Consider the following 20,288-nt stretch of genomic DNA (forward strand, 5'->3'; position numbering starts at 1 on the left):
GGAAAAGTTGTGTGGATAGAGGCAGAGCGCAGCGGCAGGCAGTCAGAGAGGAGCAGGCTGCGATACACCCCCCCCCACAGAGCGCACCCAGAGGACAGGCTGCGTCACCTTACTTTGTAACCCAGGAAAGGAGCAGGAATCCTGGGTACGTGAGTGTTAAAAGTGCATAAAAGTGTTTTAATCTGACAGCCGCTGATGTGCATGGAAGTCTGTCCGTTTCGTTAACATTTGAATAGCCAAATGGAAGGAAATCCGTCCTACAGTATATGCGAATGAGAGGTTTGGCAATGCACGTGGCCGTGGCTCATTCCCCTGATAGGTGGAGAGTTGACCAATAAGCTAGACCCTCCAGAAAAACGCGGGCAAAAATCCTTGATTATGCGGGCTAAATTGCTTGATTATGCGGGCTAAAATCCTTGATTATGCAATTAAACATGCAGGGTTTTTATGTGATTTTATGCGGTGACATTGCGGGAAGTTGCGAAATATGCGGGAAAAAAGAATAAAAGTTCAAAGTTTATTTATTGTAAAAGCAATTGGGCTATTTTAAACACACACACACACACACACACACACACACACACACACACACACACACACACACACACACACACACACACACACACACACACACACACACACACACACACACACACACACACACACACACACACACACACACACACACACACACACACACACACACACACACACACACACACACACACACACACACACACACACACACACACACACACACACACACACACACACACACACACCTCCGCCTCATTCTGTTTTCATTTACTCGTTCGTTATCTGACCAGCTTCAATCTTGTAGGCTACTCACTTCGTTTCTTGTAGCCCTCGAAAGGGTTTTGGAGGTTGATGCCTCGGTGAACGTGCGTTGTTTGGCTTTCTTGTCCGCTTTCTTGTTCATGTTTGAATGAATGAAAGTGGGTCGTCACCGTCGATTTTCTCTTATGCTCCAACACACAGTTGCACGGGGTGCAGAATAGTTTCCCCCCACTTTTTGCCCGGTCTTTAGTAGAAATGTTCGTCGGTAAATGAGATGGATTAGATTTTTTCATCTTGGTGTTTTCTCTATCGTGTGAGCTCCACACGTTCACTCTATACAGTGTTGTTTACATTCTGTGATGCGCGAGCTGATGACGTCACGTCAAGACGAGTTAACTTTTTTTCTTCTCAACTTTGTGTGGAAAAATGCGGGGATTATGCGGCCTTTTGATAAATATGCGGCCTTTTAAAAATCTGCGCCATTTAGCTGATTATGCGGTACATTCTACGATCGCAGAATCACGTTTTTCTGGAGGGTCTAGCGGAGCACCTCTTTGTGACATAGAAAAGTGTTGAAATCTGGATCCGTTTTTTTCAGATCCGTTGCAGCCCCTTTTTTTAGAGATTTGGCTAAGGAGGAAAATAGAGAGGGTTGTGTTTTCTGACACTTGGTGAGTTCCCTGAAACACATATTCATGTATAAAAGATGTCCAAAGGTGCATTTTGCATGATAGGTCCCCTTTAAAAAGGTAGGGTAGGTAATTCACTTCAGAAACTCTTTTTGTATGTAAATGTATTATATGTCCACGCCTTGTAAATACAAACCCTGGCTGTCCACATCTAGGTGATTCATTAATTATTGAATAATCATGTTGACAAGGAAAGAATACTAGGCGTAATATTTATGCTTTTAAATATATAATCTTTGTATGGGGTATGTTTGTAACACAAATACTGCCTGTCCCAAAGTAAAGTTTAGACAGAGTAATTTTGCTCTAATCAAAGGCTTATTGTGGGCAAACTTTAGAAACAGGTGCAGTCATCACATTATCCCAGCCACCAGCAGAACTACCCCCGTCATCAACATTTGTGTTTGAATGATGAATCACTGCCATCATTACTGCTGTACACCAGCTCATCACAAGTTACAGTTTGACTTCCCTCTAAACACATGACCAAAGTAACCATGGTAACAGTCTCAATAACAAAGAGAGGCCTAGACCAGGTCAACAAAGACTGGGATTCTCCTCAGGGTGATTAGGTTACATAAATGATTAGTGGCTCAACACAAGACATTCAGGCTGCTTCAGTAAAATGGCTGACAACTCTCCATCTCAACATTGGTACACCTCCACCTCCCCCCTCTGCACTCAGCTCCACCATATGTCTGTGGTCAAATATCCAGTGTGTTGGACATGGGTCATCTTACAGAAAACAGAACAAGACATAAGACTTGTGCATATAATATGTGTGTAGTGTTCACCAATGGATGCTTTGCCTCTTGTGTCTTTCTAAACCTGAACCAAACGGGAAGTTACAGGTTTAGGAACTTAGGTTGAGGGAAGTTCAGGATAAGCCTTACAATATACAATCTGAATATTGAGGAAGCTATTTAAAATGTTTGAACCCCTCACCAGTCTGAAGACATTTGGACAATAAAAAAATCAGGAGTGTTCGGTAAACACACAGCATTCAATTGTAATTCTTGTAAGTATCATGCTTTTTCTGCATTATTCATCACTATAAAATACAGTAAAGGAATGGCTTTCATTCTGTGTCCAATAAATTAAACCGAAAGGGGAAGTGGATCTCACCAGTCAGAGAAATGTGCCTGGATTGTACCATTTAGAATATATTTAACACATAACATTGAATTTTTGTAATTTACTATTCCAACGTAGAGAACTTTATATACACGGATCTCATGAAAGGGTATGGTAATGGTATTCAAATTTGCATAAAAACAAAGCTGCTCACAACGTTGATAGATCATTCTTTTCTGTGGAGGTGATAAAATGTAAATCCCTTGACTTAAAAACATGAGACTCATGATGATTTCTTTATTATACCCAAATAAATATGCAGCCGCAGCAACTGGTTTGACCCATCTCTTCCAAATAGAGCCTCAATAGATCTGTGCCTAGCATGTTTTCGCCCTTTAGGTCAGACTAATCTCTTGTTTCCTATTGGCCCTGGCAGAATTATGACAACCCACAAACATAAACCAAATTGTCTTGAAAACACTGGATGAAGTGATTTCCTCTAAAAGCTGGGTGTTAAGATAAAAGCAAGGCCTTGGTGTGTATTTTGTTCTGCAATCATAGGAAGTTTTTTTAAATTTTATTTTACAGTGTCAAAGTAGTTATGCAATCTGTGTCCTTCCAGGTTGACACCCCTGTACCTGCATATTCTTCTTAACCATATTTGGAGTGTACAAAGGGTGTGTGTGTGTGTGTGTGTGTGTGTGTGTGTGTGTGTGTGTGTGTGTGTGTGTCTGTGTGTGTGTGTGTGTGTGTGTGTGTGTGTGTGTGTGTGTGTGTGTGTGTGTGTAATGGGGGATAGCGGGTAGGGTATCACACGGTCAATGAAAGGCTTTAAGAGGTTTGCTCATGCCTCTGACTGACTCACAAGGTGCAATGAACTCCCACTCTATTGATGTTTAACTAAATTCCTTTGTTAATAGAGTATTTAGAGTCACATGTCCTTGGACTGTGTGCACACATTTCAACACAGGAATGTGGCAAACTACCACAGCAGATCTAATTTTTGACGTTTTATATAAATAATGGCTAAAGTGTTGTTCTGAGCTGTCAGAGGTAAGGAGCAAGAACAGTTAGCCACTACTTGAAGTTATGTACACTAGTTGTAATGACTTTTATTGAATGGTCTCCTCTGTAGTGTACAGAAGTCCCAGACAAAAAGACGGTCCATGGCTCTGTCCCAGATAACTGTATCCTTTGGGATTTATTGTCACCCCAATCATCATGGGAACAAAGAGGGCATGTTTCTGTGGTTGCCGTAACGATAAAAATGAGTCCAGGATGGGAACAAGCCCTCGGGGAACCATGGCAACAGTGAAAATGTCAAACGCCAGATCTTAAGTGCTCTAGCCGGAGGAATTTCAGTGATTGAACTGCTGTGTATCCAGCTTTCTCTGTTAAATGTTCATATTGTTTTATAAACTAGAGATGTTTTTAATGTTTAAATTGCTGAAGAATTTTCAGAAGTTAAATACAGAAGGTGAATCATTTATTCCAATGCAGTTTGATTGTTCATTCACAATGGAATCTATCTGAGGCAGCTTGGCACCAAGTTAATATTTCACCAAGGCTATATAGCAGGGGTACTCAAACTTTTTTGTAAAAGGTCCACTTGTGAATTTTATACAAGGTCAATGGTCCGGATCAATGCCAGTAAAGCCTTGCTATATAGCCTCTGGAAATTAGCCTGAAGAGGATGGCTGGATTGAGGGAAATGAACGGATCAATTAAGCAGCAGAAGGTGGTGTGGAGGTGGGGTGGGGGAAGCATTACAGTGGAGACTAGATGTGGGTGGTTTTAAAGTGCCAGAGAGGTACTACTGCATTAATCAAAGTGGGGCATTAGAGTAGCAATAACACACATCGGCAGAACCCAGCCATAGACACTGTATTTTCCTACACCTACTGTAAATATAAACAAACTCATTCACCACTGCATTGCATAAAGACAGACACCATTATTACTACAGCCAAAGGATTTGTGTCTGATTCTGGTAGATTCACAGCAGAGAGCACTATGGTTACTACAAACAATGCTATAATGCTGATGCCTACAAACTTAAGACTAGAGAGTAGGGATGTAACGATATACCGAATATCGCGGTATCGCGGTAAATAAATTTCCCAATACCGTCGTGAGACTGACAAAATCTACCGCGATTTTTAAAAAATAATAATTTTTAAAAAATATTTTTTTTTTTTTAAACACTTTTTTTTTTTTAAACCTTTATTTAACCAGGTGGTCCCATTGAGATCATCGATCTCTTTTTCAAGAGAGACCTGTCCAACATGGCAGCAAGTAGGTTACAACATGAAAATAAAACAACAGATAACACAAAAGGACATCGTATTTACAGGGCTACATTTACACACCTAGAGACATTGACAAGTACCAACCATATAGTTATATCTCGCCATGTCAATAAGCCTGGCGTTAGACTTTTTCGCTGTCCGTCATTTTGACAGACAGGATCGTAAAATATCCGTCATAATCCCTTATTACCCGTCGGGTCTGAACAGTTCACGATAGAGCATGCTCGTGAACTGTCAACGGGGGGTGGGGGGGGGCGGTGTTATGCCGTGTGTGCATGCACCTCGCGGGACGCGCACAGCGTGAAGCAAAACCTCCCAGACATGTATTGATCTGTACGGCAAAGTACGGTTTGGGAACTATATCATTTCCTTTTGGAGGGCATGCATAACACGGCATAACACCAGAGCCTCGCTGCGGGGAAACGTTGGCGCTGTTCCGAGTTTGTTCTAATCTGTCAAAATGACAGACTGCTTTCAGATTTTTCCGTCATTGTTAAATAAAATATTCGGTTAACGCGACCACTGGTGTCCCAGCAACATCAGTACCAAGCGAGAGAGTTGTTTCCAGAGCAGGGGATATTGTAAATGCCCAAACACCCCAGCTTATAAATACCTGGAAATGTGGACATTCTCATATTCCTAAAAACCTGTCTGATGATGCTGAGTGAGTGACTAGTGAGTTTGAGTTGAGTTACTTGAAAAACTAAAGTGAAACTTGATTTATTTTATTGCAGGGTCTGATTATTAAATGTCCTTGTTTATTTGTGAGATGCAGTGGCATAAAGAAAATGCTTACTTTGTTGGGTAGTACCAGTAGGTACAAAAACACTGGTTTTCTTGTTCCAGTCTGTTACTGTCACTTTGTTTTTGACACTTTAAAATAGTGCTATCCTACAAAAAGGCTGTAAAAATCAGATTTATTATGTAATAAAGAAATATTTTCCGAATAAAAAAATGTTTTATTGAAAAAAAAAAATTTATGATTTTTTTTTTCTTCCCTTTATCATTCAATATCGCGATAAATACCGTACCGTGGACTTGTTATCGCGATATTATCGTACCGTGAGTTTTTGGTATCGTTACATCCCTACTAGAGAGGCAATTAAACTAGCGAGTTTCTTTGGCATCCATATATTCAAATTAATCTCATGTATGAATGATGAACACATTTAACCACCATGTCTTGCTGCCCCTCAAAAAAGTTCAATTTAAGATGTAACCACATTAATTCAACCAGGTTAACGGGTTAGCATCAAAAACAATGCTGCCAAAAAGCCATGGCAATCTAGGCTAAAGCTAGCAACGTGTCAATATTTTTCATTTCCTTTAATGCAAAGCACCATACTTCCTAGCACGAAATACAATTTGTCTGGTGTTTACAAGCTTCTTCCTTCTTCAGTACCTCTTCACCTAATGTGCCAGTGTTTACCCAAATTAGGATTCAAATGTTCCTGGGGATGGCAGCTGTTACAATGTAGAGTCTGCTATGCAGGAAGTGGCTGCAAACATACAGACATAGCAGTGGATGGACATTCTATATGTACAGACTGACACACAGCTTGGAGGGTGTGACCAGAGGAAATGTAAAAAAGTGCTTTGGAAAAAAACAGGGAGAGACCTGCATTATCAATAGCAGTGAGGGGTGGGGGGTGCTGACAGCGTCAAAGGACATCCATTACAGCGAAAACAGCGCACAAGGCGGGCTTAAACCAAAAGGCATGGTCCTCAGCAAGTCTCCAAAAATCAAGCGTTTAAATAACTTGAGGGTTGGAAGAGTGGGATTAAAGATAATATGACATTTAAATACAAGTATAACAGCATGAAAAAACATTACATAATTTTGTCAACTATAGCCATAGACTCACAATAGGCTGAAAAGTTAGTAAGTTCAATGTAAATGTTCGCTATACTGGTGCTAGTGTATTTTAATGTCACACAATAGACTATATTGCGACAGCATTACATCATTTGTCCCATCCCTGATTTATTACACTTTTGTTTAATAAAGTCTTCATTAAGCATATTTTACAGTTTAAAGAAAAATACATAAAACAACGTATAAATATATATTTTTGTAATAGCAAGCTGTAAAAGCAGTTTAATGTTTTGTCTGCAGCTGAAAGACTGAGGTTTCTCTGGTAGTTTGCGCATTACTTATGAAAGCCAAGTTGTTTTTATTGGGAAATAAAATTACATTCGCAGTTTTCTATTTTGTGATATTCATTTTCTGATAACCAATTAATTGATGACTGAATCTGCACGAGGCTTATCTTTTTTATATTTAAAAATAGAGTCTCTCAAAACCCAACAAACTTGCTCTGGCCAGCGGACTGCAGGTGTGAAGTTATTGTGTGGCTGCTGTTAAAGCAGAAGGTGTATTTAAATGGTAAGGCTTTGGCTACTTTCTTCGTATACATGTACTTACTGTACTGGTGGTGTGCAAGCTTGCTAGAATAGAGGAAAGGATGACAGGTAGATAAGGAATGTCAATAAACTGAGAAGCAGCTACAAAGGTAAGGTCCCTTCAATGCAATTGTGTAATCATTAAGCACATAAAAACATGTATCTATTGCTGTTAGTAAATTAGTTGTATCCTTACCTCACCTTTGTATTGCTTCATATTTATACTTCAGGCTCTGAAGCCACTCTTAAATCCCCTTGATTAACTTGTACTTGCCAACTGTTTGACTGCATTGCTTCACATTGTGAAGAAACATACGACCAAAACTGTCATAACTCCGTATTGGTCACACCTTATAGTACAAAGACCTTTAGATAATCACTTAGATAATCTCTCACACACACACACACACACACACACACACACACACACACACACACACACACACACACACACACACACACACACACACACACACACACACACACACACACACACACACACACACACACACACACACACACACACACACACACACACACACACACACACACACACACACACACACACACACACACACACACACACACACACACACACACACACACACACACACACACACACACACACACACACACACACACCTTATAAATAGAGCCTGTGTCGTCCCAGCCTATTAGTCAGTGTCCATGCTGGGGGGCAACATACAGTAGAGGCTGGGGTGTTGATGCATATGAGTACAGAGACAGAGAAACCAAGAGAGAGACAGAGGCAGATGGGAAGAGAGAGAGTGTGAGAGTCTGAGGAAAAAGCTGTGAAATTGGGGCATTCTGCACTGAAGCCACCTGGGTATCATAGGGAGCCCTGCTCAGGTGTTATGAATGGGTTCCCCGATGTGCAAACCAGCAGAAGGAAGAGAGCTAGGTTCATACCTTTCATCCTTCCTTCTCTATGTATTGCCATTTCCATCTTTAGGTTACCACTTCTTGTTCAGTTGTTATGTTAATTCTTTGCAGTGTCCCATCTTATATGATCCCTTTAGCAAATCTTCAAAGTGTGGGTGCCATCATGCAATATTTTATTTAACACTTTATTGGCAAAAAAAAGATGTAGTCCAATGCTAAAGAAGACATCAAATGGGAGAATGTGTTGTTAACTTTACTTCACATGATGCATAAAGATAAGAAGGGCAATAGGGAAACCTAGAATAATACAATACACTCTTGCCTGGATTATAGAGAATGTAGCTGCAACAGTAAAAGGGAAATAATGTGAAGGCTTCTTTGGAATCTCTGAGGCCCACTAAAGGGCGGATTTTAACACATACAGTATGATGGCTTACGCTTATTTTAGGAAGTTATATTGGTGCATAAGATAAGCTTAGGCTGTGATCAAGACGTCCCAGTGCGGCTGTTTTTTGTCAGATACAAATTAAGGGTAGCCAATTAAGGATTCACACAAAAACAGTACCCAATACTTTTTACACCCAATGCTTGATTTATCTATCAAATTGACAGTATCTGCATCAAGGAAGTATTTTATTTGTTAAATAGGTCTGATAGGAAATGCTATATTAAAATGATGTATCCTGTTGGGGATTGTTAAATCGAATGCTAATGCACTGCGGTTCAAAATATTTCTGTGGCAACATTTGCTGCTGTCTGTCTTTGTCTCACAGGCTGCAGCCCACTTGTGCATCTCTGACCACAGCATCTGACACATCAGCTCATATGCATCAATATCACTAAAAGAAAAACACCAACTTTTTTCAAAGAAATTAGAACTATTTATTTTAGGCACCATCATCCTACGCCCACCTGGTGTTCCCGTTTTGGCCTGCTGCTCCACTAGGCAACCTAAGTGTAAAAGACTACATTGTAGCTTTTAGTAACAGCAGCAGAAGCTGGCTTGCTTCTGGTAACCATCTATAATTAATGGACTTGTGCTGCTGGTCCTTGTTCTGTTTCTGAACTAACCCTTAGTAAACCATGTGGGCATTACAGCCCTACAATAGTCAACACCAGGACAGATATGGCCAAGAGCAGCTCCCAGTCAGTCACCAGAAACCATCACAGGAAAAATAGTAAACAAGTAAAAGAAGGATTGTGTTTTAACTGGCAGCTCAATGATTCATTTGTTTCACTTTTCGAGGAATCATTGCTCACAATTACTGGGACTTACACAGGCTATTCCTGTCAGTAATGTGTCCTCCACATGAGAATTGATTCAATTATTGATTAAGTTGTCCACAGCAGGTAAAAAGCGTGAATGGGTCAATAACCACTTTGATGAGAAAGAGCAACCAGCTCTCATTTATGTTTTAGAAAGGCTGCACTTGTAAAAAACAATGGCTGCACACATAAACACAATTTCATTTATACATACATTCCCCACTCCATTAATGTCAGTATCTGATGTTTGACAGAGAAAAGCCCTTAAATGCTGATTCCAAATGTGTGGAAAACTGAAAGGATTGATCTCTTGTGAAAACTATAACATTGGTCTATCATTTTGTGAGGGCTCAAATTGAAGCTACTTTGGATTTGTATGGATTGGATTGTTTTTCATAAATGGAAAACAAGGAAGCCCCACCTTACCAAGCTGTCTGTTAAGCAAGCACAACAAGATATGTATTCAAACGTGGCTCAAGTAGTAAATAGGAAAAGGTACCAGAAGCCAACTTTTACTGCACCCTATGTTTCCAGAAATGTTTCCTTTTGAACTTTACCTACAGTTAAAGAGAATAGGTAACCATGTTACTAGTTTGCACTTTCTTCAAGTTTACACCCACTCAGTGGAAAGTTAAACAATAGCAGAATTGGTTGGAACAGAGTCAAGGACACAGTTAGTTGAAAGTCCAAATGTTACAATAAGTTCTATGGATCATGATAAGCATGGTCAATTAAGCTACGATAAGTGACTGATGTTTGGGCATCACATGGGTGATAATGGCTAAAAATAGCAAGCATGAAGGCCATACATATCGAGCCAGATAGGATAAGTGGACCACTGCCCTGAGCTAAAAGGTCTTTAAGAAAACATGGGTGAGACCACAGATAATAAAAGAAAGACTGAGGTGACACATGTCCGCACACACTTTCAATAAATAAGAGGGGATGGGATGATGATGACACATAATGAGTTAATGATATCAGGGATTCAAAACATGTGATTTTGCAGAACTGCATGAGATTTACAGGTAATAATGATGTTAGGGATGTTTGTAGCTGATTTCTATGCAAATGTCATTTAGGCCTATGATTCCATGACTCATAACGTGACCTTTGCCCCCGCCAAAAACAGACAGGGGGAGGATACTGAAATCAACACAACTTTGACTATTATATGGATGCCAACGATAAACCTGAAATCAAAGGCAAAAGGCCACATTTTTCCTGTATCCATAGTCGTTAGTAAAAGCGCATAATCATAGCTGTTAGGCCTGCTAACACCAGCATAATAACACCAGCCATGATGCTCAGCAGTGGCCCTATTATTATCATGGTCAGGTACATGAATATTATAGGATAGAGTTCCAGCATCCAGTTGAGTCTCATCATCGATTGGAAAAGATCCAGGCTCAGCAGAGAGGCGCATGGCCCCTCTGCCTGTCTACACTCCCAAGCTGTCACACATGACCTCACAGCCCATACAAACACCCTCACTTCATCCTAACGTTTTTAAGTGTTTAATATAATAGCATCAGCGTGTTTTCACTTACCGATTCCGGGGGCGGAGTAGATGAAGTACAATGCGGAGGTGGACAGCGAAAAAAGGAATAAAAGCCCAAGGAATGACCTTTTCCGAAATCGCAAATGTGTCGGCATTATACAGGCAAAAAAAACCGCACACAGGCACGTTCCCGTATCTTCAACGACGACAGACCCGTTTTGATGTGTCCAGATGCCGAAGCCAGTGGTCCGCGGACAGCCTGTGTTAAATGAGCCGAGGAGAGTGGCCGGTCTGCGGCAGCGATGAGGAGACAGGCGAAAAGGAAGTCAGTCTATTTCCGCGGCAGGTCGAGCACAGGAGAGTACCTCCAGTATTCAATCAAGACATTAAAATCTAATTTCTGCTTACGATTTAGGTTGGGGTGTGTCAAATTTCAGGAACGGCTTCCAATGATAGCGCAGTTTTCAACCTGGCCTGGTATTTTCAGTGAGAGACTATCATCTGTCTCACACACTACGTCGATGATGGTATTTTGGCCGTTCCTGCGCTTTGCCTGCCTGCTTCCTAGCCCTATGAGTGGGGCAGCCGCCTTTCCGCAAAATGAGCAATACCTAAAGTGGGCGTTAACGGTAACCGACAAAACAAGTACGTGCCCACAACGTTGAGAACGTAAGCTGCTGACCGAAAAATCCAGAGGAACGTTACTTTTCCAACCGTTGCGAAGTCTAAAACGTTGTGGCCTGATCATAAACTAGCTAATTAGCATTACAGGATAACATGGGGTAAGATATCATATGTGACCCGCTCTATCGAAATCAGTCGGAAGTCGCAACGGCTCATTTCAAAATAAACGTGGATTTGCGTAAAAAAATAGTTTTTCGGGGTTTGGGTGTTTTGTTTGATTTTATATAAACAAAGTCTTGGCTTTCAGAATATGAAACGTTTATTTCCAAAATCACACGATAAATACATTTTTGAAGCTTGTAAAGGGAAGATGACAGGCACCTCTCACTCGCCACTCTGCTCTTCCTCAGCGCCGCCCCCCTCCCTCCGGCTGAAATTATGATTGTTTGGCACATTGTAATCATAGATAACACGGCCGGGTCCGTTACAGTTTGTTTTCATCTGATTTCAAATAAACAAAGTTTTGGCTTTCAGAATATTAAACTTTTTTCGGCAAATTCAGATGATAAATACAACTTTGAAGCTTGTAACAACGGCATAATTACAAGCGGAGAACGGAGTAATTTAACGTCACAGCAGGCAACAACAGCCGGTGTTTCTCGTGAGTGTTTTCACACACACACACACACACACACACACACACACACACACACACACACACACACACACACACACACACACACCCACCCACACACACACACACACACACACACACACACACACACACATACATACATACATACATACATACATACATACATACATACATACATACATACATACATACATACACACACACTTGCGAGCTTCCCTCATACCACTAATCCAAGCGAAAATATTTTCTCTCCGTACTACTTTGATCATTTGCTCCGCTAATAATCAATCAGATCGATGGATTCCAGAGATGAGGAAACTTTGAGGGCCTTTTTCTCAAAAATGATGACTCGGTGATAGTCATTATATAATGTGACATATTTTTTTGTTTGAATGCGTACATTAACAGGTTTATGATATCACTGCTGCCCCGTCTAAGACACGAGTGGATCTGACTTTAATTACATTTGACTGAATGTTTCGTCAACTTAATGTTTTGCTTAAAATAATACTTCTGCATACAGTATGTGACACTGTAAATGTTGCACGCCCAGATACGGCTCAATAAGCTGACTCGGATAAGGAAATATATGATCCATAATGACAGGGCCGTCCCTGGCCAACTTGGGGCCCCAAGCGACATTGTGAGAGTGAAAAAAAAATGTTTGGAAACAAAGTACTTTGCAAATATAATTCCTGTTTATTATTATTATCAACACAGTTACTTTGTTCTACAGTGAGGTAAATGGTAAATGTGCATTTATGTCGTTCAGTATGCGTTTACAGGTTAATACGTCTGCATTTCCTGCCAAATACTAGCCTCAAAAAGATTAAAATATAATTAATGCAAATAAACTACTTCTACTACTAATAATAATCATAATCAATTCAATAATATCAATACTATATTATTTTTATTATAATATAGTTGTAATATAGTCAAGACAAAACATGCTTATTACATGCTCAAAAACTGATATTTCTTAAATCTGTATTCAAATGTAGTTCCCTCTGTCAGCAATGTATCAACCTACGTAATGTTACTTTGATCCGGTTACTTATGCTGTGGCAGATATTTAAGTAAGCTTTCTTAACGCTAATGTTTGCGCCCCGCCCCCCGTTGACAGTTCACGACTGTGCTCTCCCCCTCCCCCCCCCCCCCCCCCATCCCCGTTGACAGTTCTCTCTCTCTCTCTCTCCCCCCCCAGGGTTTAAAGGCCGACGGGTAATACTGAATTTTGACGAAAATGTTACGATCCTGTCCGTCAAAATGACGGGCAGTGAAAAAGTCTAGCGCAACCTCTGGTTCACACAGTCGGGGATTTTGGCCGGCCGTCTTTCCTGCAACGGCAGTTTAAACTGTATTTCCTTTATCCTGTGATATGACTTGATCGCTTTAAACCCCGGCTCCGGAGCAGGTTAGCCGCTCAGCATAAGTTACCATGGAGATCTAGCCCGCTAAAAAGAGAACCAGCCTCGTAGGACCTGAAACCCAGAGTTTTCTCTGAAGTTAGCCCGCTAAGCGAAAATCCTGCTTCGTAGTACAGGCCTCAGGTCACATATGACTAATTATGATAGCTGTAATTGGCCCTTTCATAAAGTATATTTTACATATATATATTATATATGTAAAATATACAAATATATAAATATATAACATTAAAAAATAAAATACATTATATATTTTACATTTTAATTCTGTTTTATTTTTTATTTTTAGATTTTATGTTTGTTTATTTTCTACTCTTTTTTTCCTTTTCAAATGATGTGCAATGCCTTGTTTACATCGAAAACAATTCCTTAATTGAAATCAATAAAGTAAAGCTAATCTATCGAATCTAATCTAAGGCACGGACACACCAGGCCGATTATCGGCGTCGGTGGGCGTCAGGCCGACGATGAGCGTCGACACGCCCTACTCAGATTGGTGTGTCCCGCACATACTTGCCAACCCTCCCGATTTTCGCGGGAGACTCCCGATTTCATAACCCTCTCCCGGTTTCCTCCCGGGGTCATATTTCTCCCGCATTTCTCCCGATTTCTGACTAAATCAGATTTACACACGACTGTTTCCACTCAGACTTTATTACAGCTACACCATTGTTTTGGTTTCCATGGTTCAGCCGGGCCGACGCCTTTTCGGCCGAAATCAGTCGGCAAAAATAATCACTCTGATTGGCTGTTCAGCTAGTGAATCAGTGCATGAGAAGCGAAACGGAAGTGAGGGACCCAAACAAATTCATTTTGGAGATTTCATTTAACTCCAGCTCTCGACACAGGTTCGGGAAAGCCCCATGAGCTTCTCGTTGTAGAGTGAAAATGGAACGCATACGCTATTTGTTGTTTGTTCAGTCTGTTCTTCTTCTCTCGGTTATCACGCAGTCTGTCTTCCGGTTGTTGCCTCTTTTGAATGACGAATACACACTACCGCCGGCTGCTGGTAAGGAGAGTTATTGCCACTCACGCATGCGCAGTTCGTACGTGCTTCTTGGCCGTCGGCCGAAGTCTTTGCGGTGTGTTCCAGTGCGACACATGGCCAAAACGCAGAGACGCAACAGTCGGGGTCCGTCTGTGTCAGTTCTTTGTTGTCGGATTGGTGTATTTACACTTAAATATTACCAGCTAATTTATCTACAGATTTACCATATCTAATTTAGTTTTAGATTACCGATGATAGGCCACTCAGCACCCTATTACATGTTGTCCTAATTATTTTATCCTGAGGATTATTCAATTAGACAGTAAAAGACAATCCCATTCATGTCATGAAGTTTCTATAAGAAAATGTAAAAAAGTAACTATTATATTGATTTATATTTGATTCATAGCATGTATTTCAGGTTGTATTTCCCTGTGTAAGGTTTACATATATTAACAATGGAATTCAGACAATTCCAAAGCTTTGGTAAAGGTCCTATACAATTAGAAATGTAAACCTGCATGATTAAGATTTTGAAGTAGAGGCCTTTTTATTTATGTGTGTCTTCATAACAATGAATAATATTATGTGCACGTTTACATTTGCTCATTTCTTATTTATGTAATGTATTTGTACCTAATACAGCTCAATATGCACCTATCTAATATACCTGATTACAAGATGGCAGGTGTTTTTGTGTTTCCTAGATCTTCAAGTTATTTAAAGCTAGTACAGGGTACAATAAAACCACAATTTCCCCTGTAACAGCAGGTGGACTTTACACCATGGATGTATAATAAGCTTTACACCCTTCATAAAACCGAAAAAAAAGAGGGAGAAGAAGAGTGAGTGGACGGCCGATGCGCTATACACTACAATTGCTCATGGGAAATGGAGATAACTGTAAACCATTGACATTCGAAACATGTTTCATACCATTAAAATAAATATTATCCACTGTGACATAAATCTGTATCTATATTTGCTTGAAAAAAAATTGCAACTAACTGCGTCCCTTTGTTTATTTGCTATTCTCTCTTGTCATTCTTGCAACGCAAAGACTACAATTCCCAACATACACCCTGAACCAGGAAATGATGTGATGTCAACAGATACATGGAGCTGTCGACATGGAACTTCCAGTCTTTTTTATTTCAAAACGTTGCTTTTGGGTTTAAATGCACCTGCTTGAGAATGAGAGGCGTTAACCACAACGTTTTGTTGCTGTCCTTTTTGCTGTTATGTGTAAATCCGTGTGTGCCAGAGCGAGCTGAGAGGGACAACTCGTTGGACCTGCCTGATGGAGAGGACCGAGTGGATGTGAACCATAAGGATATTCCAGCTAAAAGCCAGCAAACATTAATAAAACATGACCAAGAAGATGGACACGATTCAATCGACCCACAGAAGCAGGGACAGTCTCTCAGGTTGGAAGCAACAACTATTGATTTGAGTATTCTCCTCGGAGTCATTTAGCCCATTGTACTGTAGCTAGCTAGCAATAGCTTCAAAAATGTTTGCGATGTTACACAGGTTTCAAATGTCGCATCACTGCAGTCTAGCTAGCTAATATACATCTTGATATAGTTGCCTATAGTCTTTCTAGTGTTGTCAGGTGTTATGATCTTATCATTAAGGTAAGTTAGTTTAAAATGATGTTATAACGAAATGAACTAGTACACATCTATTTGACAGTAATATTATTATAAAAGGTTGTAGGGAACCAATAGTAGGATGGGTAAGGTGTAATTGAAGGATACCTTCAATTAGACCTTACCCATCCTACTATTATAAAAGTACACCATTATGATTAATTGTTCAGCAGTGATTTAAAAATAACATGTTATGGTCAATTATGTGATCTGTGAATATTGTAACCAGAGTCCTCTTCAAATCTATTGATTCATTATATGGCTATATTTTTTCTCCTGACTGTCTCCAAGCAGCAAGTCCAATGACACTGATAACTACAGCAACCTAACCCTCCACTCTACAAAACCTCCTGTCAAGCCAACGACCCCGACACCCCCTACCGCCAAGCCCATCCTGCCCGTGCAGACAGGGGTCAAGGCCCAAGAAGAAGAGCAGTCCAGCGGCTTGACCATTTTTTTCAGCCTGCTGGTTATTGGTTAGTTGACTTTATATTGCTGCATTGGTGAATGTCTGTCTAACTCAGTCTTTTGTATCATATTGGTTTTTCCATCTATTACTGGCAGCATAAAGTCCTCACACATTTATAAACACATACACATATAAATACATTTATAAAAGGAATCTAGTCTATTTTAATTCTGAGAACACAGGATTGAAAGGAAGAAGCAAATAATCCACAATGAAAAAATTTGATCATTGTTGTTCACACAATGTATTTTAAACTAGACCTCATACAGCTTAGAATGTAGGGAATTGTACATGTAATATATGGATTAGTTAAATCAGTTGTGTGTTAAGTGATTTAGGATGAAGGAAGTGGATGAAGGAGAGGACGTGGTTAAACATTAGCATACATACAACAGTAAGTGTAAGGTCACAAAGAGCTAGTTAAGACACAAAGTACCCATTATCCACTTAAGTTGACTGCAGGTTAAGTCATATGCTTACGCTGTAAGGGTATTTTCAAGGAAAGTGGCATTAATTATGCATGAGGTTACCAATAAGACTAATTTGCTTTTTAGACATACAAGCAGGCTAGCATGTCTTGGTCTTGAACCAAATGCTTTAACGGTATAAACATTTGAGAAGCACAACTTGCAAAAAAATCACCATAGTAATTTTTCTCTAAAGGTAATACCATTTCATCAGTGGTTTGAGTCAAAAGGTATTGATCACAATACATGAGGCCACCTCAGAGTGCAATATAGAAACCACATTATATAAAAAATCTTTTTGTAAAGATTTTTCCCAGATACCACGCTTTGGACATTATCAATTAACTTTTGTATTTGAATTGGGTCTGAATCAAACATCTGTCTTATGACAAAACTCTCTTTGTTGATTTGACCTCTGATGGCTTTAGTGTTGCATACAACTGGCTCTTATGATCATCTACATTTTCAGCACTGCATTTCTGACGCATGTGTGAATGGCTGGTGTTTCCTTCACTTTGTTGTGGCCTTTGGATTTGTCCTTTTAATCTGCTAATTACATTATTACATTTGACTTGTTAGACGCTTTTATCCAAGCGACTTACATACTCAATACTGTGGGCAATCCCCACAGGAGCAATTTGGGGTGAAGTGTCTTGCTCAGGGACACAACGACATGCTGACTGCAGTGGGGTTTGAACCTGTGACCCCCTGATCCGATCCCCTGATCCGAACACCAACTCACAACACCAAACGCCAGACACTGATTTTTGCCTTTAATATGCTGTACATGATTTCCTCTTCTACTGTAACCTCATTCATGTTTTAATTGGGTTCAATTATCTTTGATTGTACAGGGTCAGAACTATAATTCTAAATGTCAGGCAACTACTTTGTGGTCATTATGAATCAAACAAGTTAACTCATTTTCATTACATATTTTCAAATACTTAGATTTGAGTTTAAGTAACCATTTCAATGTTCAATAAGAGGAAATAAAGTTAGTGTTACATGACATTCCTGTCCAGTCCATAGTAGTTGAAGGAAAGAAGCCATAGAAATGATCCTAACACTGTATGATGTGGTGGCTACTTTTGTGTTGATCCGGTGTGACATGATGTTTGGGACATGACAGAGATGTATTTGTCCTAAATATTCATTCAGTGTTCTTTGCTCTTCCCATTCACCCCAGGTATCTGCATCATATTGGTGCACCTGCTCATCAAGTTCAAACTGCATTTTCTTCCAGAAAGTGTGGCTGTTGTCTCCCTCGGTGAGTACTCCTTATATAACGTGTTTCTCGGCACATGCTTAGTCAAGGAATGCCAAATGTTTGAAGAGCTCTCTAGGAAACCTGTTTTTGAAAAGGCGGCAAACAATTTGAGAACCGCAAACTAATGTTGAGCCTTTTTTTTCCTAGGCTACTCCACTTTTGCTTTTATTAGAGCATCAATAAATAATGAATGTGACGCCTGTTGTCATGAAGAACACATTTTGCTTTTTTTACTGCTCTTCCTTGTCTTTCTTTCTTACATATAATGTGGGTCATTGAAACTTCAACAAATTATTATAAAATGTGTGTGCATCCAGCAGGGATTTAAATCAAATACAATCTAACTTTTATTTATATAGCACTTTTCAATAACCACAGTAACACATAGCTTTGTGATTGAAAAATAAAACTTAATATCAACGCAGGAACATATAGACCTCTTTAAGGTTACAGTACTAATACAATTTGTATCAGAGTAAAATATGTGTTTTTTAGATGGACAAAGCCCTATCTATAATTAGCAAACTTATTCAAGATTTAGGAAGTGCTTTGCTGTAAAAAACATGTATTGTGTTTTTGTGTGAGGTCACTTGAGGTTGATTCTAAGAATTGACTTGTTTGTGCAGTTAAACAAACTCAAACTCAAAGACACACATCTGTCTTGACCCTCAAGGCCTTTCACTTTTTGCTTGACCTGCATACTGCTCACGAGACAAAGCTTGTCTCTGTGTTTGGAGTAAGGGCTTTTGCTTTAAAGAGATAACACTCTGCTTACAGATCAGGACGTCTGCTCTTCCTTCCTCATCTTTTCCTCTTTCTCCTTCACTCATTGTATTGCATCCTCTCCACTATACCCTTCCGTCTGCCTGTATATTTGGGTCGCTTACGCAATGCTTTTATGCTTATGCTTGATTTGATTTTTTCCATCATATCTGTCTCTCTCTCTCTCTTGCTCTTTACACATCTTTGTGTTGTCTTGCACTTTTAACTTTTTTATTTTTTTATTTTCTGGCAACCTACGTAACAAGATAGCTTAATGCCCAAGGGGCATTTCTCGAAGACAAAACTAAGACAATAGCCCTTTTATGCTCTTCATATCTCTTTTATCTCTGAACTATGGTGGATATTTTCAAGAATTGTTTTAAATTTGAGAACTAAAAAAAGGACTTTGCCTCATGTATGAACTAAGTCTTTACTCTTCTTGTATTGAAATGTTGATATGAAGTAGTCAAATATGTAAACAGTGGTGCTGTTTCTTGTTTCTCCTCTCCAGGGATTCTAATGGGAGGCTTTATAAAGATTATTGAGTTCCAGGAACTGGCCAACTGGAAGGTATTGTTTGACATCTCGTTCACACACCCTCACAGCACTTTGTTTATACCAAGCATAGACTGTATATTCAAAGGTTTATACACTGCTTTGGAAAAACATCTTCTTCAGGATTGACCCATAATTAATGGTGCTAATACTGATTTAATTTGTTGAGCACAAGGAAACAAAACCAAATACCTCCAACCATATAACAAAAAACACATTTGCAATTCATGGCAAAGTTGCAAAAGAGCAACACCCATTGAACACTTGAAATGCAATTTAAAAGGATGGAGGACAAAAGTCTGCATTGCAAACATAAGGCATCAAGCCTAGAGGATGTAACTACATTTCCTAGTACTTATATCATGTAATTTTATCCTTCAGTAAATTCTCCGGGAACTCCCCACCCACCACAAACATCTGTAGATTCCCCTCTCTCTTTCTGTACCATTCATTCATTTCCTGGCCACTGCTTG

The 20,288-nt window shown here is 39.7% G+C and overlaps 2 protein-coding genes across 3 annotated transcripts in view; one reads left to right on the forward strand and one right to left on the reverse strand.

Annotated features, from left to right (window-relative positions):
* b4galt5 (UDP-Gal:betaGlcNAc beta 1,4- galactosyltransferase, polypeptide 5) overlaps positions 1 to 12,225 on the reverse strand; it is a 31,220-nt gene extending 18,995 nt beyond the window's left edge. Inside the window, exon 1 of one of the 2 annotated variants that reach the window (XM_079676708.1) lies at positions 11,352 to 12,225. Coding sequence is in view for 1 of the 2 variants with exons in the window: in XM_079676707.1 (XP_079532833.1) it covers positions 10,993 to 11,098 (106 nt within the window). In the remaining variant the exon portion in view is untranslated. Of the gene's footprint in view, positions 1 to 10,992 lie in introns of both variants that reach the window. The other variant, XM_079676707.1, reaches the window with a different exon arrangement.
* Positions 12,226 to 14,654: 2,429 nt separating this feature from the next.
* slc9a8 (solute carrier family 9 member 8) overlaps positions 14,655 to 20,288 on the forward strand; it is a 33,009-nt gene continuing 27,375 nt past the window's right edge. The window contains exons 1-4 of the mRNA XM_079676706.1: positions 14,655 to 16,067; positions 16,587 to 16,768; positions 18,418 to 18,498; positions 19,772 to 19,830. Coding sequence (XP_079532832.1) covers positions 15,757 to 16,067; positions 16,587 to 16,768; positions 18,418 to 18,498; positions 19,772 to 19,830 — 633 coding nt within the window. The 5' untranslated portion in view covers positions 14,655 to 15,756. The remainder of the gene's footprint in view (positions 16,068 to 16,586; positions 16,769 to 18,417; positions 18,499 to 19,771; positions 19,831 to 20,288) is intronic.

This window comes from Notothenia rossii, assembly GCF_949606895.1.
Source record: "Notothenia rossii genome assembly, chromosome: 4".
In the NCBI taxonomy this organism is placed as follows: domain Eukaryota; kingdom Metazoa; phylum Chordata; class Actinopteri; order Perciformes; family Nototheniidae; genus Notothenia; species Notothenia rossii.